This window comes from Musca autumnalis, unplaced genomic scaffold (assembly GCF_047663935.1).
Source record: "Musca autumnalis isolate F117 unplaced genomic scaffold, ASM4766393v1 scaffold_5, whole genome shotgun sequence".
NCBI classification, from domain to species: Eukaryota; Metazoa; Arthropoda; class Insecta; order Diptera; family Muscidae; genus Musca; species Musca autumnalis.
This window is the reverse complement of record NW_027412088.1, coordinates 171223886-171250204: the sequence shown is the minus strand read 5'-3', so window position 1 is coordinate 171250204 and position 26319 is coordinate 171223886. Positions and strand designations below refer to the sequence as shown.

At 35.5% G+C, this 26319-nt stretch overlaps 2 protein-coding genes and 1 long non-coding RNA gene across 3 annotated transcripts; 1 reads left to right on the top strand and 2 right to left on the bottom strand.

Moving 5' to 3' along the window:
- The first annotated feature begins 7282 nt into the window (after positions 1 to 7282).
- Positions 7283 to 8263, top strand: EloC (transcription elongation factor elongin C). Its single transcript, XM_073992137.1, has 2 exons — positions 7283 to 7585; positions 8006 to 8263. Exons 1-2 carry the CDS (start codon positions 7383 to 7385, stop codon positions 8145 to 8147), a joined length of 345 nt encoding a protein of 114 aa, XP_073848238.1. The 5' UTR covers positions 7283 to 7382; the 3' UTR covers positions 8148 to 8263.
- Positions 8264 to 13936: 5673 nt separating this feature from the next.
- Positions 13937 to 15693, bottom strand: LOC141406518 (uncharacterized). Its single transcript, XR_012413411.1, has 2 exons — positions 14954 to 15693; positions 13937 to 14881 (listed from the first exon to the last, which is right to left on the bottom strand). It is a non-coding gene; the product is annotated as an uncharacterized lncRNA (long non-coding RNA).
- Positions 15694 to 19058: 3365 nt separating this feature from the next.
- On the bottom strand, positions 19059 to 26284 carry LOC141406507 (uncharacterized). Its single transcript, XM_073992118.1, has 2 exons — positions 25981 to 26284; positions 19059 to 25907 (listed from the first exon to the last, which is right to left on the bottom strand). The coding sequence occupies exon 2, from the start codon at positions 23662 to 23664 to the stop codon at positions 22240 to 22242; it is 1425 nt and encodes a 474-aa protein (XP_073848219.1). The 5' UTR covers positions 23665 to 25907; positions 25981 to 26284; the 3' UTR covers positions 19059 to 22239.
- Positions 26285 to 26319: the final 35 nt, after the last annotated feature.

Below are 26319 nucleotides of genomic sequence, written 5' to 3'. Positions count from 1 at the left end.
ATACTGCCATTTGATGTTTACGAGTTCTTCTTCTGCGAAGAAAACGTAGAGGTTAAGGATTATTCCTTTGTAAACACGTGTTTGTTAAACGACTGCTTAACAAGACGCCATTTAATTTTTTTTCCTTTTTTTTAAGCCCGTAGGCGTGTGTAACTGTTTAACTATGTATATGTGTATATCTACTCTGTGAGCCGTCCGTCGACGGACGGCCAAGAGATGTAAATTGTAATTTATTTTCATACAGCTAATTTCCGCACGTCTGGTTGGGTGTAGGGATCACAAGGTTTTTTTTCCAAAAGCCGGTAAACTGAATTACAACCAGACAACGAAGCCGACCCCTTTTTTCGACTCGCTCGCTCAGTTCATATGGTAGCCAATCGGCGGCGGCGCACTGACTAATTTACCGACTGGCGGCTAATTTTGGCATATTTTGTAGAACAAAATTTGCCGTACAGAAAGGTGGGGTTTTGAGAGATCGTGGAGTGAAAATACTCTTGATGTTGTTGTTTTACTATCCAAGAATCTAAACATTTTATTGCTTTTAAAATTTTAAAGGAACAAATGGTGGCAGTTGGTTTTATACAGAGCAATTATCTCAGTCAGTATGGACTTAAACGCGATAAAAATTATACAGTTGTAATATGAGCCGCACGGGCCCGTTGTAAGTATTTAAAAGCGATCCTAGACATGTCTCTAAAATGTACTTAAGCAAAAATGTTTAACTTTTGTGAATGAGGTACCTTGCGAACTCTTGGAAATATTGGTATGTTTGCAAAAAATGTTCGGCTATATCGGATAAGTTTTATTGCTCAGCAGTCATTTGGGTTTTGCCAGTTGCTCAAAATCAGTCTAAAAGTCAAAATTTGTTAAAAATAACGCATTACTGTGAATTTCTCGTTTACGTTTTGTATGTAATTTTATTCACAATAATGCATTTGACAACCAATATGATAACACTTTGCAACAAAATTCATTTTTTTTCAAAATGATGGGAAAAATTGAGTAGATTATGAAAGTAGAGCTAAAAATATGAGACACGTGTATCGGCGTTTTAAAAGTTTACGTACAAAAGTAACCAAAATAGGCGGGGCAAGTTCCGCCCATTTTTAATTTTTTCGAAATATTCGAGTTAAGATATCTTTGAATCCTTGCATTTCAGGTATATAGTGTCTTTGGCAACTTTACAGAGGAGTATATGGGCAATATTTTTGTTAAAAATTTTAACCCTCATGCGGTTCATCGAAGGGGCCTTTTTTGTCCTTTTTTCAAAAATTTTTAAAAAAACTCCTTAAAAATGTGATTGTATCAAATCCAAATATTCTACAAAATTGTTCGCCATAAAAGTTTACTATAGGTTTTAGAATACATCAAATCTGTAACTCTTGTCTAATCGCCAGTAATCTCTAAAAATGAAAAACACGTTTTAGGGTTAAAGTCGGACTTCATCTGAGTTTATTCAAAATTGTCCCACAAAACATAATTTTAGAGAGATGATGTCAGAGACAAAAATATTCTTCGTCAACTTTCACTATGGGTCACCAAAAAAATGAAATGTCTATTTATATTTTATATCATGAAAATATCAGTATCAATTTTGCTGAAAAAACATGAAAATATTTCCCAATTTTTTTGATGAAAAATTTTTCCTTCATTTTTCGAGTTGGTACATGGAAGTAATATGAAACGTGGTTATAGGTGAAAAGTGTCAAAGGATGAAAAATTCTACACAAAATTTCACTATGAGTTTCAAAAAACTATATATCTATTATACTATTTCCTTAAAAAATTAGATTACAAATTTATATATATTAGGATGAAATTATATGTTTTAATTTTGGACTGTTAATTTTACATTATTCCATACTGGATCAAAATCTAGCAAAATCCTTTACTTTTTGGGAATATTGTTAAAGAAAGAAATGTTCCAAATGAAATTTCATTATGGGTCTCTGAATAAAAGAAATCTGTAACCATAGCATATAACATTCTTAGCAGCACTTGTTTTTGATATATATGTTTTAGGGCCATATTTCCCAATTTTCATACAGATTGTCGTTGTGATTGGATACTGTAAATGTCATATTGATGATTTTTCGTTGTGAATTCATACAGAAGATGTTGTACGTTCCATTCATAATGCTTTTGAAATATTTGTGGTGCATATATATTTGGGATATAAAAAACCCACATCGGACCTGCCCAAATTGCGTATTTTTAGTACTTTCAACTTAAATTCCGTACTTTGGATAAGCCGTTGGTTGCTTTTATTGTAACTGAAAATACATTAGAGGTCTACGGCTATGGTCAAGTGAAAATATAGGTGTCATATGGGCTGTCACATGCACAATTTGATGTGGTCAAAAAACTACAATGATGGGGCTAACTCCTACTTTAGAGGGTTAAAATTTTTAACAAAAATATTGCCCATATACTCCTCTGTAAAGTTGCCAAAGACACTATATACCTGAAATGCAAGGATTCAAAGATATCTTAACTCGAATATTTCGAAAAAAATTAAAAATGGGCGGAACTTGCCCCGCCTATTTTGGTTACTTTCCGACGTAAACTTTTAAAACGCCGATACACGTGTCTCATATTTTTAGCTCTACTTTCATAATCTACTCGATTTTCCTCGTTATTTTTTTTTTTTTTTTTTTTTTTGTTGCCGCACAGTGTAATAAGCGTTTTTACCGTTAAATGGATTAAAAAATATCGGCGCGCGCCATCTCCAGTCGAGTTTACGGCGGCGATTTTTAGCCGATTTGAGCCGATGTAATCGGCGGCGGATAAAACCTTAAAAAAAGAGAAGCGGCGGCGCGCCGCCGACCGAAAGTCGACTCGCTTCCACCTCTGATTACAACGAAAATGAAAATTGTCGATAAAGTTCAGGTTAAAACAAAAATGCGGAGTATGGCACTCACTATGAATTAATAACAAGACGTAACTAAGTCCTTGAGCTGGCAAAAGATCGTAGGCACTATCGATAATATCGATTATTATTTAAAAATTCGATATCGATAGATAGTTTTTCCTATCGATATTATCGGAAGAAAAACCCCTAACCTGTAATCCATTGAAATTAATAGAAATTTCGCTGCTTTACTTTTTTAATGGTAAGAGTGGTAAAAGAGAAAAGTGTCAAAATTACTCAAAATTGCTCTCTCATGAACATTTTTACCAGAAAAGTAAAGGAATGGAAAATGGTAGATCTGGCAGCAATGTCAAAAAGAAACATACAAAATCAATTTTCGTCTTTTATTTCACAGTTTTTAATTTTTTTAATTTAGTTTCGTCAGCGTTCGACTTTTTCTTCTGTTTTTCGTCCATTTTCTTCTTCATTGTGAAATAATCGTCAAACAAAAGTCGAAAAATCAGTTCTGCCATTTTTTACCTGCAGTCTGGTAGGTAGGAGAAAAAGTCATTTTCGCTCTTTCTCCTCTCTCACTCTCTTAAAAATTGCTTCCAGTTTTGCCACTTTTCGGGGTTAAGGAACGCTTTGCAGGTTAAAAATGGTAACAAATGGTAAAAATGGTAACCTCAGGTAAGTAAAGGAACACAGTTAGAAAATTCGCTGCTTTTCGGTTATGTGTGTGTAAGAAAGTAATACTACGTTTACATTTACGAAATCCACTCGATTTCATCTGTCAAATGAAAACACATCTGAAATCGATTGGATTTCATTTGACGTTTGAGCAATGGAATTGACATTGGAAATCGAGTGCATTTCGTAAATGTAAACATAGTATAAGACCGTAACATTTTTCGGTAAAATAAAATGTATTTTTTACATGTTTTATAAAATGAAAGCAGTTGTTTATTCTCCTTCACATTTCTGTGAACTACTTTTGCATAATTTAAAGAAAATCATTGACATTTCCGCCATTTTCATCCCCAAATCAATGGCGATGACAACTTAACGATAATATCGATAGCAATCGATATTTTAAAACATTATATCGAAAATATCTAATGTTGGGAATATCGATGTTTTGCCAGCTCTACTAAGTCCATATTTACATTAGGTCCCGGTCCACACTAGAGTGATTTCATTGAAAAATTGCATGAAATTATGCGTCTCTATGCAATTTTCTATGCCTCTCAACACCCTCTCTCATCTTCAAACTGACAAATTGCCTCAAGTAAAATGGCCTAATTTAAATTGAGACTAATGTTTTGTTTACATTTACGAAATCCACTCGATTTCAACTGTCAAATCCATAGGTTAAACGTCAAATGAAATCCAGATGAGATTTCATTTGACGTTTGAGCTATGGAATTGACAGTTAAAATCGAGTGGAGGTTAACATTTGTTACCATTTTTAAGCGTTTTTAAGCGTTCCTTACCCTGCGTTTACACATGACAGGACAGTTGACTTCATGTATTGATTGTCAAAATCCCAAAGCTTGCCTGTGTGACGTAGGCGTCCCGACAACTGCAAAAACATTGAAAATTATGAATGAATATCATCAATTTATGTTTGTTTTCCCTTCACATATTTTGTTTTTGTACATGTTCTTTTGTTTTCAACACATTTCAGTTATCATCTCACTTATTTTTACAAAAATGTCAAAAACTTGTTAACCCGACTGTCTGCAAAAAATGATGGACAACTGGAAGAAAGTCGACAAATGTATATATGTGTTAGTAAATCAGAGTTGTATTTGAAGACAAACTGTCTGGTGTAAACACCTAGTTAACCCCAAAAAGTGGTAAAACTGGAAGCAATTTTTAAGAGAGTGAGAGATGAGAGAGAGCAGAAATGCCTTTCTCTTCTACCACAATCTACCAGACAAATTTCTGCAGGTAAAAAATGGTAGAACTGATTTTTCGACATTTGTTTGACGATTATTTGATCCGGTTAAGTGTGACCGGGTTATAAAATAGAAACAAAATCCGGGAAAAATAAGTTGTAGTCGCGCAATGTAGATTTAAGGCCAGAACAGAATCAATCGTCGCTTGCTTTGATTGCTTCCCCAAATATCAAATTATAAAGGAATGCCAGAGCCTCTTTGAAAATCCGCTTACGTTCTCCTTTAGGAGGCTCTGATTCTGTTCTGGCCTTAACAAATCCACTGGGTTTCAAATGTCAATTCCATTGCTTACATTTCAAATAAACCTTCATAAAGAAAGTTAACCCTGCAAAAGGCTGTAATATAAACATGGCCTAACATTTGAAACCCAGTGGGTTTATTAAATCCGTTTAAATGCAAACGGGGTACTAAAATCTTTTCAATTGAATAGAAATTACGCGACTTTGTAGTTTTGTGTAATTTTATTAAATAGAAACCATTTTTTTTTCTTTGTATTTCTTTGTCGAAGGTCACACTAGAGCGGTTTCATTGAAAGTTTTAGGGATTTTTACATCGGGTTCCACTACAGCACCTTTACGGTAGTATGGAACTCGATCTAGGAACCTTGGATTTCATGAAATGATTTCAGTGAAAACACTCTAGTGTCACCAACGACTTTGTAGTATTTGTGCAAAATGTAACAAAAGTATTCCAGTAGTGCGATCCTCAACACACATTTTTTAAGTTACCGACAAATATCGGTAAAATTAAAATGCTTATAAATTCAGTAATTAACGACATTTTTCGGTAAGTTAGCGACCAAACGAAAGTAGTCGTAAAGTTCTACCGATAGCAACAGTGTTGTCAACATTTCATTTATAATTGTGCGTTTTAATTTTACCGACATCTGTCGGTAACTCAAAAAATTAGTTAGAGAATGGTACTACAGGGCATGGATTCTTGTTCTATGAAAATTTGAAATAAAAGTGTTTTCTTTATAATATTTTTCATTTGACAGTTTTTTCCTTTATAAAATTTTTCATTTCACATTTGCATAGAACAAGAATTGACCCCAGCTCTGAAATAACCTGCAACAAGAAAGAAACTTGATTGGTCTGTTCCACTACTGCAAGAATCTACTAATTTTTACTATTTTTTCCGATAACATAAAGGTAAAAATGTTATCGTAGTAAAAAATAGTTGCTTCTTGCAGGTTCTGGCACACAGCGGATGTGTCACCCTGCCGCTTTAAATATTTCACAATATGTGTGTTCGTTTACTCAAAATTTGTACAAATTGTTACTGGATGTTGTTTGTTTACTCTAAAGCATAATGCAAAAGAGCTTAGTCGATTGCAAGAAGTTACTGGACTTGTACGAATTTGTACAAATTATTGAGTAAACGAACACACCTAATGTCGATAAAGGCCATAGCACAATAACCCAGATAGTGGCATCGTAAAATTTTGAATATGTTATTTCAAAAGTTTCTTTATGTTGTTTTGGGAAATTACAACAAAAATATTTTTTTATATAAGTCTTATGCGAGACTATGAAAAATTTCTTTAGAAAATTCTTTGCCATTATCTTTTGAATTTTCATTGAAATTATAGAAAATTAAAAGAAAATATTGAATAACGGGGTCGTTCTAAAAATTTTCTCAGGAAAAACCATGGTAGAACAAATATAAGGTAAAGATAATACTACAACAAATGCAACTCGAACAACAACCACAAAGGAATTTGTTTTTGTTTGTAACGTTACTGCCAGTTGTAACTCGAAGAAAGTAGAATTCTTGCAGAAAAGTTTGGGGTCGCTGGAAATTCATTGGAAAAGGAGAAGCTGTTTCAATGTTTTGTTTTAGAAATCAAAGAAGCACATGTTTATTAGGGCTTTATTTTTTTAAATTTTAACAAAATACCTCACATATTAACAAACGTTGTATCGCCTCTACAAGCGGTGATTTACTGCGCGGCTTCTCGTTCGAACTTGGAGGAGGATACATATCATTGATATGAAGAAGTCTTTCAGGGAAATAGTTTTTTCCGAATGATATTTTTTTCTCAAAAAATAAATGTCGCTAATGTACATCGAAATAGAAATAAATGTATAAAATGTCATATGAAATTTGACACTAACACTACAACCCAGTTCAGTCAGCTGGGTATTGCTGCTACCTTTTCCTGTTCTACCATGAGGAAAAACAAATACATTTTGAAAATCCTATAAAATAGCACAAATTTGCATCAAAAAGTAAATATGAAGCATTCACAACTTTCGTGTGCCCTTTTTATTACACGTTTGAAACCAAACGAAGTATTTTATGGTAGCAAATTTCGAAGTTTCAAATTTCATGAGTAGACCAAATTAAAAAAAAAAAAGTAAAAATACAGCTGACTGTCACTTCTACCTTATATAAATGTGCAGTGATAAAAACTAATAAACAACGCCGGTACCATAAACGATAGTTAACGGCCCAGCCGAACAATAAAATATTGACGCCGAAACATCGCATTTGTGTTCAACTCGGTGGCTTTATATTCTGCACACACAAGAGACATATAAAAAAAATTAATAAATTATTTAATAATTATGGAGGAACCACGCAGCGATAAAATCTATGGCGGATGTGAAGGGCCCGATGCAATGTATGTCAAATTAATCTCTTCAGATGGCCATGAATTTATTGTGAAAAGAGAACACGCTTTAACCTCTGGCACCATCAAGGCTATGCTTTCTGGACCTGGTCAGTTTGCTGAAAATGAAGCTAATGAAGTGCATTTTCGAGAAATACCGTAAGTAAACGAAAGCCGGGAGCCGGGGACAGTTTGCAAACAAAAGTTTGAGCTAGGCAAGATTTCAAAGTAAATAATAGAAGAGATAATTTATTTTGATTTAATGTACATAAATATAGTATAGGCCCCACTATGTAAACATACATATATATGTGGTGTGGACATACAATCAAGAGTATATATGTATGTATTAGAGGGCAAGAAGAGATTTGGTGGTCATTATTATTGGATTTGTTTGCAATTTTGGTTTTAACTTTGTTTTAATATTTATATGGGTTATTTACAGCCATCAATACCGGCTCAGCCCTTAATTAAGCTTAATCAACTTATTGCCATGATTCATGCCTTTCTTTGTAAACATATTATTTACCTCTCAAGTATTGATATTGATTTTTCCGTTTCCTTTTCTTGTATTTCCAGCTCACACATCTTGCAAAAAGTATGCATTTACTTTACCTACAAAGTGCGTTACACAAATAGCTCTACAGAGATTCCAGAATTTCCGATTGCTCCCGAAATTGCTTTGGAATTGTTAATGGCTGCAAATTTTTTAGATTGTTAGAAGAATATTTTGGGTGTTTTGTTTTTTTCTTTTTTTAATATAAAACTCATATGATTACGAAAAATTTTGATTATTTTAATAATAATAATAATAAATAAGGCTTTTTGGAGAACTAATGACATGTGAAATAAGTTTAATTGTTAATATTTGATAGTTAAGAAATTCCTTACAATCGCTTGTTATGATTCAATCATTAGATTATCATTTATCTCTTCAATTGTACTTTGTTCGGAAAATAACAAAGTTGAATTTGACATGACGACAACATCATAAAGATGTATCATCATCGTTCATTGTGTAGTTATATCAGTAGTAGTACAAGAAACAATAATATAATATGTGCCTACCATACACCATTCGTACTATTATTGATAAGTTGTTCTATATATTTGACCATTTTTATCAATATGTTTGTATTATAATCTAAAGTTGTTTTGGCAGCATCAGCCATAACTGATTGGTTTGACATAGAATTAAGAGTTATGTATAAATCCTACCTCTACTCACGGACAACCTTCTGGAAAAACGTTTTTATGAAGTCACAATCTGGAAAAAACGTTTAAAGGGAAGGGGGGAGAGAGAAATGGGAAACATTCTGGGATATTTTCAGAAGGATTCATAATTACACACTACGAATATTGACTCTTACGGGTACCACCAACACAAATTTTGGAAAGGGTTCAGTTTAAGGGATCGTTTTTAATTTTTTTGCGACATTTTGGGGCCCTAATTACGACGTTACATTATTTCCGGTGGCATGCCCACACTTCCTGAGAAAACTAAAAAAAACTTAGACGTCAGAAGTATTATGTTTATTTCTTTTTTTTAGGTCCGAGACTGAGGGTATATCTCTGTCGGCACAGCTGACTGATACTTTCTTACTTGTTTTGAACTTTTTTCGGGTACCGCCATGGTAGAACAAGAAAAGGTAACAGCAATACCCAGCTTACTGAACTGGGCTGTAATGTTAGTGTCAAATTCCATACGACATTTTATATATTTATTTCTATGTTCGATGTACATATATTAGGGATATATATTTTTTGAAGAACAAATTTATTCACCAGAAAAAAACTATTTCCTATAAAGACTTCTTCATATCATTGACATGTAACCTCCTCCATGTCAGAACGACATGCCGCACACTAATGGGTCTATCTTGTATTGCCACTAAACTTGAGTTGCGTTGTCAGTTGTCTGCGCGACTGAGACGAAGGGGTCGATCGTCGATAACAATTATCGTTGAGTGGCGTTGCCAGTTGTCAAAATTGATCCACGTATGGCAACTCTCAACTGAAGTTGCGAATCTAAGTTGACGAAGCGGCTGTTTTTCAGCAACCACCAATTTTCAGTTGCAGTGAACATTTTCGAAGAAACAAGAAGTAAAATAGAAGGAAAAATAAACATTTTGTTAACAATTATTGATTCTTTGCATCATTAATTAATTTTGTGTATCAATATGGTGAAAATAACGACAAAGCAGCAGGTCGAAATGTTAATTGATAAACTGAGTGAAAATACAAACTTAGCCCGAGGAGTTCGGGAGTTTTGGTGAAACCAAAGCCACAGCGGATGAAGCGTGGAGGTCCATTTCGGACAGTTTAAACAGCCATGAACCTCTAACACGAACACCTGAAGAGTGACGAACATCCTCCATCTATATAGCCAACTACACCAGAGAATTTCGTTTTTGAATAAAAATGGTTTTTATTTTGCCTTTTTTCCTCCTCTGTCAACTTCGAAACGATCCAATTTTGGCACAATTTGTCCTCTATCAAGTGGACAACTTCCTTCAAGAATCGCAACGCTGCGCACACTTTTAAAAGTGGGGGTATTCCTGTTGATCTGTAACTTTCTTTGAAGCCATCCTTTAACGTTTCCACAACGTAAACTACGGCATCCTTTGGCAATCCAAAATACGCCTTAAACCTGAGATAATTTACTGATTATACAGATCTTTCCACATGATCATCAGCTTACAGTGCAGATGGCAATTCCAATGGATTCGACTTGTCCCTCAAATTTCGGCTTAACTGGAGTTTAGCCGCTCAGCTCCGATTTTGATGAAATTTTTTTTACAAGTAGATTTCACTTCCCTGATCACGAATGTACACATAATTTTTTTGGGAAGTATATACTTCCCGAGATATGGGCATTTGAAGTTCCAAAAATTCCCTTGTAAAAAGCCACTTAATGAGAGAAAAATTTTAAATTAGAAAAAAATTGTGTTCCCTTGCCCTAGATTTGCTCCTGTCCATAGGAGAAAGTCTTAAATCGCCGGCCGAAGGCCGGCCAATTAAAAAAAACTGTAAATTAAAAAAAAAAAAATTGGGATGAGCGGCTAAACTCCAGTTGCTCCCAAATTTCTTCTAATAGATGCAATGTCCTGTATATTTTCTTCATCATCAAAAAATAATTCCACCGAACTTATCATTTTTTGGGACAGCAAATAAAACTTGACGATCCGAAGATGTTTATCGACATTAATGGTACAACATTTCTGGGTCTATCTTGTATTGCCACTAAACTTGAGTTGTGTTGTCAGTTGTCTGCGCGACTGAGACGAAATGTTGTACCATAAACATGGTCGATAAACATGTTATCGATCAGTGTTTTTCAAACTTGTGACCTCTATTCGCCAAAAAAAAAAAAAACATTTTAAAAATAAGCTTCGTTCCCGTACTTTTTAATAGTAAAACTCGTAAAAGAGAGAACTGCAAAAAATTTGTTCTTACACACAAGTTTTTTGAAATAGTTCGGGAACGGAAAAATGGAAAATACGTCAAAACAACTGGAACAAATGTCAAAGTCGGCGTATCGGCCAATCAAACGCCGGCAACCATGTTACTATTTTTTTACTCGCCCAAATTTGTCGTGTAAAAAGTTTTTAAAGAGAGCGTCATTCAGCGCCATTTTTGTTTAAAGAGAAGTGAACATTTTACAACTTGTTTGTGTACGGGAACGCTTTTTCGAGTAAAATGTGTAAAAGTCGTAAAAATTGTAAAAACTTTTTAGTTCTGGAACACAGCTATAATTGCGCTTTGGATAACTCTTTTGAGTATTCTGGACAATATTTTCGAGCAAATTCGGAAAACAACCCAAGATTGGAATATAACCTGCCCTTTGAATCTTCGGATCGTCAAGTTTTATTTGCTGTCCCGAAAAAATGATAAGTTCGGTGGAATTATTTTTTGATGATGAAGAAAATATACAGGACATTGCATCTATTAGAAGAAATTTGAGGGACAAGTCGAATCCATTGGAATTGCCATCTGCACTGTAAGCTGATGATCATGTGGAAAGATCTGTATAATCAGTAAATTATCTCAGGTTTAAGGCGTATTTTGGATTGCCAAAGGATGCCGTAGTTTACGTTGTGGAAACGTTAAAGGATGGCTTCAAAGAAAGTTACAGATCAACAGGAATACCCCCACTTTTAAAAGTGTGCGCAGCGTTGCGATTCTTGAAGGAAGTTGTCCACTTGATAGAGGACAAATTGTGCCAAAATTGGATCGTTTCGAAGTTGACAGAGGAGGAAAAAAGGCAAAATAAAAACCATTTTTATTCAAAAACGAAATTCTCTGGTGTAATTTGTACTTAAACTGAACCTACTGTATTTGTCACCAAATTCATTTGCAAAAGATTTGCTGCTGTCCGCTCCAAAGGCGATAAATTCACTTATTTTGATGGACCACCACCAGTGTCGTTGAAGTTTATTTTATTTTGAGGCATTTTCTTTTTCAACTTTGCTTTAAAGTGAATCCAGACTCTGCCACTCTTCAGGTGTTCGTGTTAGAGGTTCATGGCTGTTTAAACTGTCCGAAATGGACCTCCACGCTTCATCCGCTGTGGCTTTGGTTTCACCAAAACTCCCGAACTCCTCGGGCTAAGTTTGGATTTTCACTCAGTTTTTCAATTAATATTTCGAACTGCTGCTTTGTCGTTATTTTCACCATATTGATACACAAAATTAATTAATGATGCAAAGAATCAATAATTGTTAACAAAATGTTTATTTTTCCTTCTATTTTACTTCTTGTTTCTTCGAAAATGTTCACTGCAACTGAAAATTGGTGGTTGCTGAAAAACAGCCGCTTCGTCAACTGAGATTCGCAACTTCAGTTGAGAGTTGCCATACGTGGATCAATTTTGACAACTGGCAACGCCACTCAACGATAATTGTTATCGATGATCGACCCCTAATTTCTCGCAGAAAGTAGAATTCTTGCAAATATGTTTGGGGTCGCTGATAATTCATTGAAAAAAGAGAAGCTGTTTCAACCGTTTGCTTTTGAAAACAAAAAAGCACATGTTTATTAGGGCTTTATTTTTTTTTCAAGTTTAACAAAATACCACAACAAATATTGTACCGCCTTTAAAAGCGGTGTTTTAGGGGTCGATCGTCGATAACAATTATCGTTGAGTGGCGTTGCCAGTTGTCAAAATTGATCCACGTATGGCAACTCTCAACTGAAGTTGCTAATCTCAGTTGACGAAGCGGCTGTTTTTCAGCAACCGCCAATTTTCAGTTGCAGTGAACATTTCGAAGAAACAAGAAGTAAAATAAAAAAAATAAACATTTTGTTAACAATTATTGATTCTTTGCAGGAGGAGTTCGGGAGTATTGGTGAAACCAAAGCCACAGGGGATGAAGCGTGGAGGTCCATTTCGGACAGTTTAAACAGCCATGAACCACCAACACGAACACCTGAGGAGTGGCAGAGTCTGGATTCACTTTAAAGCAAAGTTGAAAAAGAAAATGCCTCAAAATAAAATAAATTTCAACGACACTGGTGGTGGTCCATCACAATAAGTGAATTTATCGCCTTTGGAGCGGACAGCAGCAAATCTTTTGCAAATGAATTTGGTGACAAATACAGTAGGTTCAGTTTAAGTACAAATGACGAACATCCTCCATCTCTATATCCAACTACACCAGGGAATTACGTTTTTGAATAAAAATGGTTTTTATTTGGCCTTTTTTCCTCCTCTGTCAACTTCAAAACGATCAAATTTTGGCACAATTTGTTCTCTATCAAGTGGACAACTTCCTTCAATACTCTCGACAATGTAGATTGAGCCATGCAATTGTTGAAATCATTGCCATGGGACTTTTGGAAACTTCCGTCCTCCAAGAATCGCAACGCTGCGCACACTTTTAAAAGTGGGGGTATTGCTGTTTATCTGTAACTTACTTTGAAGTTACAAATAAAACTTGACGATCCGAAGATTCAATGGGCAGGTTATATTCCAATCTTACGTTGTTTTCCAAATTTGCTCGAAAACTCAGCCAAAATATTATAATATTGTCCAGAATACACAAAAGAGTTATCCAAAGCGCAATTATTTTTAAAATGTTTTTTTTTTTTGGCGAATAGAGGTCACAAGTTTGAAAAAACACTGATCGATAACATGTTTATCGACCACCCAGTTGAGTTGACATGTTACATTCCGCCTGCAGTGGCGCTATGGTGGGGTTCACCTAGCTCAGTCAGTGGCTACCTTCAGGGGGTTCTCAACCCTGCCACCACTAGCACAAAGGGGAAGAACAATCAGAAGTGAAGGACAAGATGAAATAACACAAAACAAAACGATCACAAACACACCACACACCTATGACACGGGAGCTTGATAGAAGCTACTCCCACACTGTGCCCGCCCAACCATGTCCCTTTAATTCCACTTATCATCATTTCATTTTCAAAGGGCCCCGTATTCCACACACACTTACCTCCCTATAACATACCCCTAATTTCCTCTCTCATAAACAATTTAGAACAACATATTAATTTCTAATCAAACATTCAAACATAAAAATATTTATTTAGCATAGTCATCTTTCTTAATCCTAACATACGACAAAACTGACTTAATGATTTTTTTTTTCCTAACTGGAAATATTAACGCCGAACAACAAATTATAGGGGAGTCATTAACTCAGGTTACCTGTTTTCTTACCAATAGTTATGAGGCCCACTTTGGCCAATTTACTCAATCATAAGCCTGCCTAATAGAGCTCTGTTAGTAGGATTAGGGCATTCCAATTTAGCCCACGGATTTACAAAATTATCAACAAAAAAACTATCTGTAATTTAGGGTAACCCTACACTCCTAAGTGATACCAAACTGGCATTAATAAACCATGACAAAATTTTTAGAACTTAAACACTATTGTCGTTAACTACTACTAAGACTACTTAAGCATACACATATTATTAATTAGGGGATTTTTTTTTTTTAGGTTATCATTTAGATTTTAGGATGTAAGGTGATTTTTAAATTCTTGTTTTCAAATAGTGATTAATATTATTTTTTTAATGTTTTTTTTCTTTCTTTTTTTATATTCAAATGGTAATTAATTAATTTTTACATTTTTTTTCTCTTTTCAGGAGACTTCTTGTGGCGAAGCCGAAGGCACTTATTAGACGTTTGTGCAATCAAATACTATATTGGTGATTCGGAGTTACCTGTTTTCCAGCTTAATAAAATTTGCTGTTTTTCTATTTGTAAATTACTGCAATTTGGATGTTTTTCTTTTCATTCCTCTGGCTTCAGAACGTCACAAGCAAATATCATCTCACGTTCAATCAAGGTTATTATGGCTTTTGGCTGCCCATGTCACTCCAATATATCACCAGGAATTTTTATTTGTCTCGATTTAAAAACAAGCAGACCTCCTCTCATGTACTTCTTGAGGAGGCCTACAGATATCTCGTTGTGATGCCTGGTGTTTTCTTTAAATAAACAAAACAGACTACTTGTACAACATTGCCACAACACATTACCAAAGCAAAAAAAAATATTACCTTTGTTATTTAAACACACCCACATAAATCACAACAAAATTATACTGTCTTTAAGGCAAAGACTCAATAAAAATAATAAACTGTATTTATTTTGCAAAACTTGGTTTACTTAAAATTTGTTTTCTTTCTTGGGAGGAATTTAATGATACACACAGGTTATCCTTTCTTGATTAATCACCATTACAATCTGCTCGAAATTTTCCCGTTGCAGCCTTTTATACGGCGGGGAATAGAAGCCGACATCAATTTCCCCTCCTTGCAAATTTTCCCTCGATTTTCCATAATTTATTAATTTTTCTTTTTGCCAATCTCCGTACTAAATGTCATGATCCTGCAGGGTTGTATTTCACTTTTCACGTTACGTTATACGTACCCAATAACCCACCAGAGTTAAAAACAAAAATGGCAACACCCTTAACAACTCAGTTGTCAGGCCATTCATCATTTCCGTTTTTTGTTCTGGTCGTAGGTCGCGTCGGTCGCAATTTTTTATAAACGGATGATTTGCTGCATTTATTTAACTTAATGTTAAATAAAGAACGCACGCAACAAAACTTCACAATTTGCAAGGAATTCGCAGAAAATTGTGATGTGCGTGAACTTTATTATTTATTAGTGTTTCGCGAACGGGCCTAAAAGATATTAATAAAAATTTGAGGAATTTGATTGCAGAGCAGAACATGTGATTTTGGTGCCCACCAACTTTGGCCATAGTTCCAATACGATTCATACAAGAACAGGTAAATTGGTAACATTCTACTAAGTAATTATTTTATTAATCTTTTAATTTTATTCATAAACCTTTTTCTTCTCTTCCACAGAAAACCTCATTGATAATTTTGTAATGTGCAAATTTGGCGGTGTCTCATTTACAAGCACCGTTACTGCGTGATAGTATGTACCCACGCTTCCAAAAATGCAGTCGCTGTCAGTAATGCGTAACTGAAATGTGTCTCATCTTTTTGCACACAAGCTTGTATACACCAACGCATTAATGACGTCGCAGTCGCGCTGCCTACCAGAATTCTGTCTCGACTTGTGTGTGTGTGTATGTTTGCGATACCATTTACCTACCAACCCCCCTACCACTGTTGTCTCATTCACACACATACCTGAATGCAGTTGCTCTACGCACATTAGAATGTTCGAACAGACACCACTCATCATTGTATGGAAAATTCCATTGACGTAATGGTAAGTATTTTTTCTAAGCCTTTTGAAGATTTTTGATAATCAAAAATATTTTTCCTTTTTTTTTCTAGAATTGCCGGCTGTGATTGCCTATTAATTTTTCCCCGCTCATATGGATTATATTACCTGCTGTTCCCGGTCGCAACTGTTGTGCCTATATTGCCGCCTGCTACTTTGCAATTTCATTAAGCAACAGGATGACATGGTTATGTAAAAAGGTATTTATTTTATTTTCTTTCTTCATTTATTCTTAAACATTTTATAACATATTTTCTTTTCTTCCTTGTAGGTAATAATCTAGCCGTGACGCAGATTGGTTTCCACCACTTGGTTGAGTTATCCCGACCAAAATAAACACAACGCACCACCATGTACCTGACGGTTCACATTGGAATTCGTTCTTGTTTACGTTGGTCTTCCGAAAGATGAGGATAACCATAACCCGAAAGAAGGTTACATTTATAATGGAAAAACTTTACTGTGTGTCCGTTTAACACCACAGAGTTTAGTATGCTGATTGGAACAACACACATTGGTGAGAAACAGGTAAGCATTTATGGTTTTTGAGTGACCAATTTATTACATTTATTTGCCAGTGGATGTGTGTTTATTATGTGAATGTTAATTTTTCCAACTTGTGAAAATTTCAAAATCAAATACTCCTGTGCCTTTTATAGCCTCCATAGTGTTTTTTTCTCTGCCAGCAAATGTGTTTTTGTGATTCAAAGTAAATGAAAGAAAAACAACAACAAAAGTAAATGATATTCAGTAATCTACATAGTGAACATTCCATGGAGTTATCTTGTGCTTTAGTGTCCCAATAATGTTGGCATTAGTTGATAGTGATGATGTGCTTCCAAGCTGTTTATGTTTACCTGGCATGTCTACCAGAACAAACTGCACGCACAGCTGTGGGATAGAACGATAATGTACCTGCTTTTTTCAAGTGTTTACAATTGAATCTTATGTTTCCCAACAGAAAATTGACCTATTTTATTGCGTAGCAAAAAAAAACATCAACTATATGAAGTGTACTTAACTCAAATTTTTTTGTTTTTATTTTTCATTTCAGGTCATTTACTGCGGACAAACGCATCAACCGGACAATCATAGACATCCACAAAGAGATGAATATTCGGAACAGTGAAATAATCTGGTCGTTGCTAAATAAATCATTGATGTTGCTGATTTGGAGGGTTGTTCCGGAACTTTAGTGAAATACAGTGACTACAGTAGGATGGGTGAGTCTAAAAAAATATTTGTTTATGATGGCCATATGGGGTTGAAAGTGAAAGTGTGTGTGCGCGTGTGTGTGTTTCGAATTAATCGTGTGTAAGCAAATTGTTACTGTTTATCTGCTTGTGGAAAGTGGGCATTGTGCCTCATCGTATGACCTACCGAGAATGCGACATTTTTATAGCATGCGATAAAAATTATATTATAAAATTTGGGGTGAAAGAATTTTAACGTTTGCATGTGGTATAATAATGGAATACTGATTGAATATGTGCATTGGTTATGCGATACCGTGTTTGGTTTATTATGAATTGATGCGATGCAGATTTTAGACATCGTCGCTCATTAAGTGGTTATAATGGATCAAACAAAATTGAAGCAAATAAAAGAAAATTATTCAACTTTATTTCGTGCTAGAATAATTTAGATAATATATTTCTAATATTTTAAGAAATTTCAAGTGCAAAAAAAATATTGGGAAGCCGAATAAATTAAAGCTTCTAAATTAAACCCTCTCCGAAATGAACGAGTACGTTCAGCAAATTGTACATCTTTATTAACTTTTAACGAATTATTTCGTCAGATTGGATTGGTAATAAACCATTTGAATCCCTTTTTTTATTTAATGATGTTTTATTCTACAATGCTACACTTTCATTTTCAACCATGCATACTGACTCATTAGTATATGAACATTTATAAATTATGATTTAGTTATATTTTTTTAACTTTTACATATATAGTTTATATTAATTTAAGTTTTGTGTATTTTTATTATATCTATTACTATTTTTTTATTTTAAATATATTTCATCATAGTGATATTGATTTAAAAAACTGGAAATTGGTTTGAATTAAGAAGGATTATATAAAGAAACGGGTTGGAAAAAAATAGCTACATGATTTTAAATTATTTTGGGGGTTGTGCAATTGTGCAAATGTGCAAAAAAAAAATTAATGCCTAGGTTATGGAAAATTTAGCGGCATGTATTCTGATAGGTGATTAATTAAAGTGATTATTATTCTATGACACATCTTCAACTATTCATCCGTTATATGTAGGGGCTTACTTGGGTTTTTTGGATTGTTTTGGATTTATGATTCAAAATATTGACAGCTGTTAGGACTTTTCGGTATTTGGTGATAATCCATACGTGATCGCGGATCAAATTTCTTATTTCTCTCAGCCTGCTTAATGCATTTTCGTATCGGGCAAAAAAAAACATTACATTACAACATTATGGAAACATATAAAGTATTATCTTTCTGTTCCCAAGGGATCGTTTTGTTTTGTCATAAAGGTTCTTCGTAGGTCACGTTACTATAATATCCCAACGTGGGGAACTCCCACACCCTGAGATGTTCTTAGCCGGGCCATAATAAAATTTGGTAGTTAAACTAGGTAGTGTATAATTGCAAATAATAATCTCGTGGTATAATAAAAACAATTACAACATAGATTAAAAAGTGGACAACACGACACACATTTCTTAATCTATATTGCACTTTAATTACTATATCACAGATTTTATTGCACATTATTCAGGCTTTAATATCCTTGGTGTGAAAATGGCCGAGAGGTTTGCCTTGAAGAGTTTCCAACTCGTACATGTTGTTTCCTACTGCCCTTACGATTCTGCATTTTAAGAATTTTTTGCAAAATTTTGAATTTATATTATTTTTGAAATTCGACAATATATGATTCCTCCTATAAACTTCTTGTCCCGGACGGAAGGTGACATTTCGGGATCTGCTATTGTATCGCTTAGCACTAGATTGATAGGCTTCGTGCAAATTGTTCTTAACTTTTTCCCTCATCAACTCTAATCGGTCGAACTTATTTAGTTGAGCTATTTCGTGGTCGGTCAATGACTGAAGCTTCCTAGCTAATTTGTAGTCAGTCCCATTCGTGAACATATTAAAGCCAAAGAGGGCAAAGAATGGATTGACTCCTGTCGCGGAGTGTACCGATGTTCGTAGTGCCTGTTCAACTTCTGCTAGGTACAAATCCCAATCGCGGTGGTCCTTTTCAACGTAGGTCCTTATCGCTGCCAGCACCGACTGATTGACTCGCTCTGACGCGTTCGATTGTGGAGAGTAGAAAGCAGTTTTGAGGTGGATTATTTTATATGACTTAATCATTTCCTCGAACAACACCGAAACAAATTGCTTTCCGTTATCACTATGTATTATCTGTGGTACCCCGAATATGCGGAATACCTGATTTTCTAGAAATTTTACTACATTTTTGGCGGTAGCTTCCTTCATAGCATGAAGGAACGTAAATTTGGTAAAATGGTCTACCACTACAAATATATACGCGTTCCCTTGTTTCGACCTTGGGTATTTTCCAAGAAAATCGATATATAGTTTCTGAAACGGTCTTTCAGTAACTACTTCGTTTCCGATACTAGGGCGCATAATTTGATTAGATGGTTTAGTCTCCTTGCAAATTTGACAGTTGCTTATGTACTGCCTAACTTGAGTGACCATTTTAGGCCAGTAAAAAAATGTTCTCAGTCGATTTAAAGTCTTGTTTATTCCGTCATGGACGGACTCGACGTAATTATGAGCTTTCTCAATGAGGACGTGGGTGATTTCTTGGGGTACCCATAGCTTCCACTCAAATTCTGTTGTATCAGGGTCGAAATGTTTTTGCCTTATAAATACTTTCTCCATATCCACTTTCAAATCTGGGAGTTGCTGTTGGTTTTCAAGTATAGTACTTCGCAATTCAACGTATTCCTCGCTTTCAAACGCAGTGGTTTCAAAGTCGAGTAGTTCGTTGTCTGCATTATCTGTTATTTCTTCCACTGTTACTTCGGAGTCTATTGGCATACGGGATAGAGTGTCGGCCACAATATTTTCTGAGCCTTTGCGGTGCTCTATTGAAAAATCAAAGGCTTGCAATTGTAGGGACCATCTGGCCAGCCTTCCGCTCAAGTCCTTAAGTGACATCAGCCACTTAAGGCTCGCGTGGTCAGTTATTATCGTGAATTTCATTAGTTCCACGTAGGGACGGAATCTTTTCACGGCTAACACCGCAGCCAAACACTCTTTTTCCGTCACCGAATAATTACGCTGACATGCGTTCAGCTTCTGCGAATAGAAGGCGATGGGATTTTCGCCTCCCTCATCGTCCTTCTGAAACAAGACTGCCCCGAGTCCATACTCGGAAGCATCGCACTGAATGTAGAATTCTCGTTGAAAATCGGGATGTTTGAGTACAGGTGCAGAGGTTAGGGCTTTTTTCAGATTATTGAAGGCTTCCATTGCTTGAGGTGTGATCGCAAACTTCTGTCCCTTTTTTAAAGTATCGGTCAGTGCCGCCGATTTGGAAGCGAAGTCCCTGATGAACCGCCGATACCAACCGGCTGTTCCTAGGAAACTTCTAACTTCCCTTGGAGACTTTGGTATCGGTATTTTCAAAATGGCACTAACCTTTTCTGGGTCTGTTTTTAAGCAACCATTGCCAATTATAAACCCGAGATATTTTAATTCTCGGAAACAAAATAAAGATTTTTTTAAGCCGATTGTTAAATTGGCTTTCTTAAGACAGTCGGCTACCTCATTAAGCAACCGTAGGTGGGTGTCGAAATCCTCGGATATAATAAGGAGATCATCTAGATAAATGAATACGTTAGCTTTTAGTCTTCCTGGGATTACACGGTCCATCAACCGACAGAGTCTCTGCGCAGCGTTGCATAGACCAAACGGCATTACTCGGAACTGGTACAGCGGTCGACCTGGCACCGTGAAGGCGGTGTATGGTTTGGCCTCATCTTCCAGTTCAATTTGCCAAAACGCATACTTCAGGTCGACACTGCTGATGTAATGCGTTTGGTCTATCCTACTCAATATCCCGTCAATATTTTGCAAGGGATATGCATCCTTGACAGTTACCGCGTTGAGTTTTCGCGCATCTAAACAGAACCTGTTTTTCCCCGGTTTTCTGACTACAGTTGTTCTATTGCTCCACGGGGAGTCGCTTTCCTCGATCACGTTCAGAGCGAGCATGTTATCTATTTCATGGTAGACAATGTCCTGTACGGCAGGCGATAGGGGGTAGTGCTTGTCCTTGACTGGATTTGCACCTTCTATAAGTTTTATGGCATGTTTTTCATAGGTCGTGCACCCTAACCCATTCTTCTCAAAAGTAATAAACTTTCCCACTACTTCCGAAAGTTTCTTTTGTTGGTCTTCACTCAATACGTGCATATTACTATTTTCATTCTTAGAATCACCTTGGATTTTCTGTTGCAATTCGATATTTAGCTCATCTACTGGAAAGATTTCTGGGGCAATTTTAAATAATTTCCAGAAGTCTGCTCCGAGATACAGATCCTGCTCTAGGTCAGGACATAAAAAGAGAGAAATTTTTGCAACTTCCTCTTGATATTCCACTTCCACTTCGATTCTTCCCAGTATACGATGGCTTTGCCCAGAGGCTGTACAAACATTAGAGGTGTAGGGGCTTATATCGATTCCTATTTCTTCTACTATCTCCCTACAATTCTTACCCAATAAGCTCACCGTCGCGCCTGAATCAAGTAGCCCTTTAATTTCCTTGCCTTGTATTTTAATAGTGGCATAAGGCCTTGGATCTTTTCTCAGTTTACTTCTAAAAATGGCTTCAGATACCGATCTCTTCAATAACTTGTATTGTTTCTGTTTTTGTCTTAATTTTTCGATTTTTATTCTGTTTTTAGTTAATTTATATGTGTTTTTGTTTTGATAGGGGTTTTCATTAGGGTTATCTTGGAAAATTCTGGCTTTCACTTTTCTGTAATTTTGTTCCCTCACCTCTACTGGCAAATAATGTCGGATTTGGGAATAGTTGGCCTGATTGGTTTTTGATTTTATTGATCTGTCTGGGGGTTCTGGACTGCGGGTTGTTCGGATGAACGCTGATTCCCCGCTGCAATCACGTTCTTCCTCCCGTTTCCCGCTCTGCAATTTGAGCATTTTGGTGTTATGGTGTTTTGCTTTCCGCATTTGAAACAAAAATAGCCTCTCTGGGAGGAAGGACAATCCCTAAACCCGTGACCTAGTTTCTGGCAATTCCAACATGCTAATTGGGTACTAATGGCGGAAACTTCACCTAATCCTTCATCATCCTCCAGAATCGGAAAATTACTTTCCTCCTCTACTTCGATTGAACTAACGCGCATAGGCCTATTATTATTGTTTGGGGGTAGTATTGGTGTAGAGTCCTTGCGGAAGAAGGTCCTTTCCACCTCTAGACATTCTACTCTCAACTGTTCTAATGATGACACATTCATTGCGTACACAATGCTTGACAGATTCTTGCGTAGGTTTTTCTTTACCAGTGCGATCAATTCGTATTCCGGTACCGACTTTTCCAATCTTGATCTCATCAAATTTATATCCTGGAAAAACGCATCTATCGATTCCCCTGGCATTTGCTTCCGTTCTAACATATCCCGCATTGCCTCGAAACATGTTCTCCTGATTTTAAATCTTTCCAATAGAGAGTGTTTTAATGAATCCCATGAGGAAATATTACCGTTTCTGACTTGAAGCCAGTACCATTCGTGAGCGGTTCCCGACACTAATACATGGAACTCGCTCAAAATATCTTCCCATTCTAATCGATATTGTCTTTGGAAGTGTTCTAATCGATATATGAAATCTTCTATTGACAAAGTACCAGGTCTACCAGAGAAATTTATTGCCAATCGCTCGAGTCTTATACCTTGGTTGCTCATCATGGACGGTGTAATGTTGCTACTGCGAAATATACTTGGGATAGTGCCCCTGTATTGCGATGGAGATCGAGATCTAGTATTATCTATTTGGTTAGTTGGTGGTATTGGATTTTGTTGGTTGTTTTGTGCCCCAATCGACAAGTTGGATACGGCACTATTTAATTTATTAATTACCGCGTGAATTTTTTCTAATTCTTTCGAAACACTAGCCTGTACCATTGATTGTAAATTAGCTTGAGCATGATTTAAACTATCTTGCACAAGGCTTCTTACTAGCTGGTCAACTTCAGGTGGGTTAGTGGGTTGAAAGTTTGGTGGGGTGTTATTTTGTATTAAACCTGCCGCAGCACTAGTGCTGGGGTTGGGATTATTTATTGTCTGAGACATATCTCGAAAACTGGGATCGTTATTGGCATCTGAGTTTTGCATTTTTGTATTAGTTACTTTTTTGTTAGTCTTTTTCTTTTTGGGTGATTGGACCTGAGTCCTATTTAAATCGAATGATATAGATCGGTTTCTTTTACTGCGTGTGTTGCTTGCCACACTTCTGCCCATTAGACCGTGATACAGATTAAATTATCTTTTCAGATCAGTGATTTATATGGGTAAAAAAATTAATAAAAATCAAATAAACTCTTACTATCAACACTTAAGGTAATGTAGGATGCTAATATTACGTTTCTAAAATCAAATAAATATAAATAAGTTAGACAAAGTTAAATGATAAAAATAAAAACAAAACAATTAGATTTTCTATACGACACAAATACATAAAAAGAGAGGTCCTCAGAGGTTTTCATTTCAGTTATTAGGGGTAAAGTGTGTGGTTGTGCGCTTTTTAAGAAACAAGCAAAATTTTTTTGTAATACAGTGTCCTAATTTGGTTGTCATAGGGTATTGATTAGACTGGACTTACACATAACAAACATGAATAAGAATTTAAGGTAGCTTCAAGACATTTTCCTAAACATTTTTGAATGGAAAAAGATCTCGTGAATCGAGAAAGGCACAATACAGATTATGACGCACATCGTCATATCAGCTATTGTGACTTTTCTCTATACTATCCTTAGTCTACTATGGATTTTATACTAACACAAATAAAAAAAAACAGAACATATAACTAAAGGTCAAACAAACAATACATTCATTGTTACACATTACGAACAAGAGTTATTGACATTGACACTATTACATGGAACGAATTATCCTAATTTCCTAACTCTCTAAACTAAATATTGCACATTATATCACAGTTGTGATTACAAAAAAGTGGAAGCAATATTTGTTAGCTCGTATAGAAAATGCGATAATCGTTTAAATCTATTTTTCCCTATGGGCTATTGCACAGTGCTTCGCTGTTATTGCACTGAATTATTTGCATTATCGCCAAATTGTGGCACGCCATTTTATTGTTTTGGCGCCTTGAATTTGCGCTCAGAAGTTGGCTGATGGAATTTTAATTTTAAGATTTTGGCGATAAGGTATTTCGATTGGGCGCCATATTGTTGCATTCCGCCTGCAGTGGCGCTATGGTGGGGTTCACCTAGCTCAGTCAGTGGCTACCTTCAGGGGGTTCTCAACCCTGCCACCACTAGCACAAAGGGGAAGAACAATCAGAAGTGAAGGACAAGATGAAATAACACAAAACAAAACGATCACAAACACACCACACACCTATGACACGGGAGCTTGATAGAAGCTACTCCCACACTGTGCCCGCCCAACCATGTCCCTTTAATTCCACTTATCATCATTTCATTTTCAAAGGGCCCCGTATTCCACACACACTTACCTCCCTATAACATACCCCTAATTTCCTCTCTCATAAACAATTTAGAACAACATATTAATTTCTAATCAAACATTCAAACATAAAAATATTTATTTAGCATAGTCATCTTTCTTAATCCTAACATACGACAAAACTGACTTAATGATTTTTTTTTTCCTAACTGGAAATATTAACGCCGAACAACAAATTATAGGGGAGTCATTAACTCAGGTTACCTGTTTTCTTACCAATAGTTATGAGGCCCACTTTGGCCAATTTACTCAATCATAAGCCTGCCTAATAGAGCTCTGTTAGTAGGATTAGGGCATTCCAATTTAGCCCACGGATTTACAAAATTATCAACAAAAAAACTATCTGTAATTTAGGGTAACCCTACACTCCTAAGTGATACCAAACTGGCATTAATAAACCATGACAAAATTTTTAGAACTTAAACACTATTGTCGTTAACTACTACTAAGACTACTTAAGCATACACATATTATTAATTAGGGGATTTTTTTTTTTTAGGTTATCATTTAGATTTTAGGATGTAAGGTGATTTTTAAATTCTTGTTTTCAAATAGTGATTAATATTATTTTTTTAATGTTTTTTTTCTTTCTTTTTTTATATTCAAATGGTAATTAATTAATTTTTACATTTTTTTTCTCTTTTCAGGAGACTTCTTGTGGCGAAGCCGAAGGCACTTATTAGACGTTTGTGCAATCAAATACTATATTGGTGATTCGGAGTTACCTGTTTTCCAGCTTAATAAAATTTGCTGTTTTTCTATTTGTAAATTACTGCAATTTGGATGTTTTTCTTTTCATTCCTCTGGCTTCAGAACGTCACAAGCAAATATCATCTCACGTTCAATCAAGGTTATTATGGCTTTTGGCTGCCCATGTCACTCCAATATATCACCAGGAATTTTTATTTGTCTCGATTTAAAAACAAGCAGACCTCCTCTCATGTACTTCTTGAGGAGGCCTACAGATATCTCGTTGTGATGCCTGGTGTTTTCTTTAAATAAACAAAACAGACTACTTGTACAACATTGCCACAACACATTACCAAAGCAAAAAAAAAATATTACCTTTGTTATTTAAACACACCCACATAAATCACAACAAAATTATACTGTCTTTAAGGCAAAGACTCAATAAAAATAATAAACTGTATTTATTTTGCAAAACTTGGTTTACTTAAAATTTGTTTTCTTTCTTGGGAGGAATTTAATGATACACACAGGTTATCCTTTCTTGATTAATCACCATTACAATCTGCTCGAAATTTTCCCGTTGCAGCCTTTTATACGGCGGGGAATAGAAGCCGACATCAATTTCCCCTCCTTGCAAATTTTCCCTCGATTTTCCATAATTTATTAATTTTTCTTTTTGCCAATCTCCGTACTAAATGTCATGATCCTGCAGGG

Bases quoted from the DNA above. Each gene is read 5' to 3' on its own strand.
- EloC (XM_073992137.1), top strand. From the start codon at position 7,383: ATGGAGGAACCACGCAGCGATAAAATCTATGGCGGATGTGAAGGGCCC. The intron at 7,586-8,005 runs GTAAGTAAACGA...TTGTATTTCCAG, and splicing joins GTGCATTTTCGAGAAATACC to CTCACACATCTTGCAAAAAG.
- LOC141406507 (XM_073992118.1), bottom strand. From the start codon at position 23,664: ATGGGCAGAAGTGTGGCAAGCAACACACGCAGTAAAAGAAACCGATCT.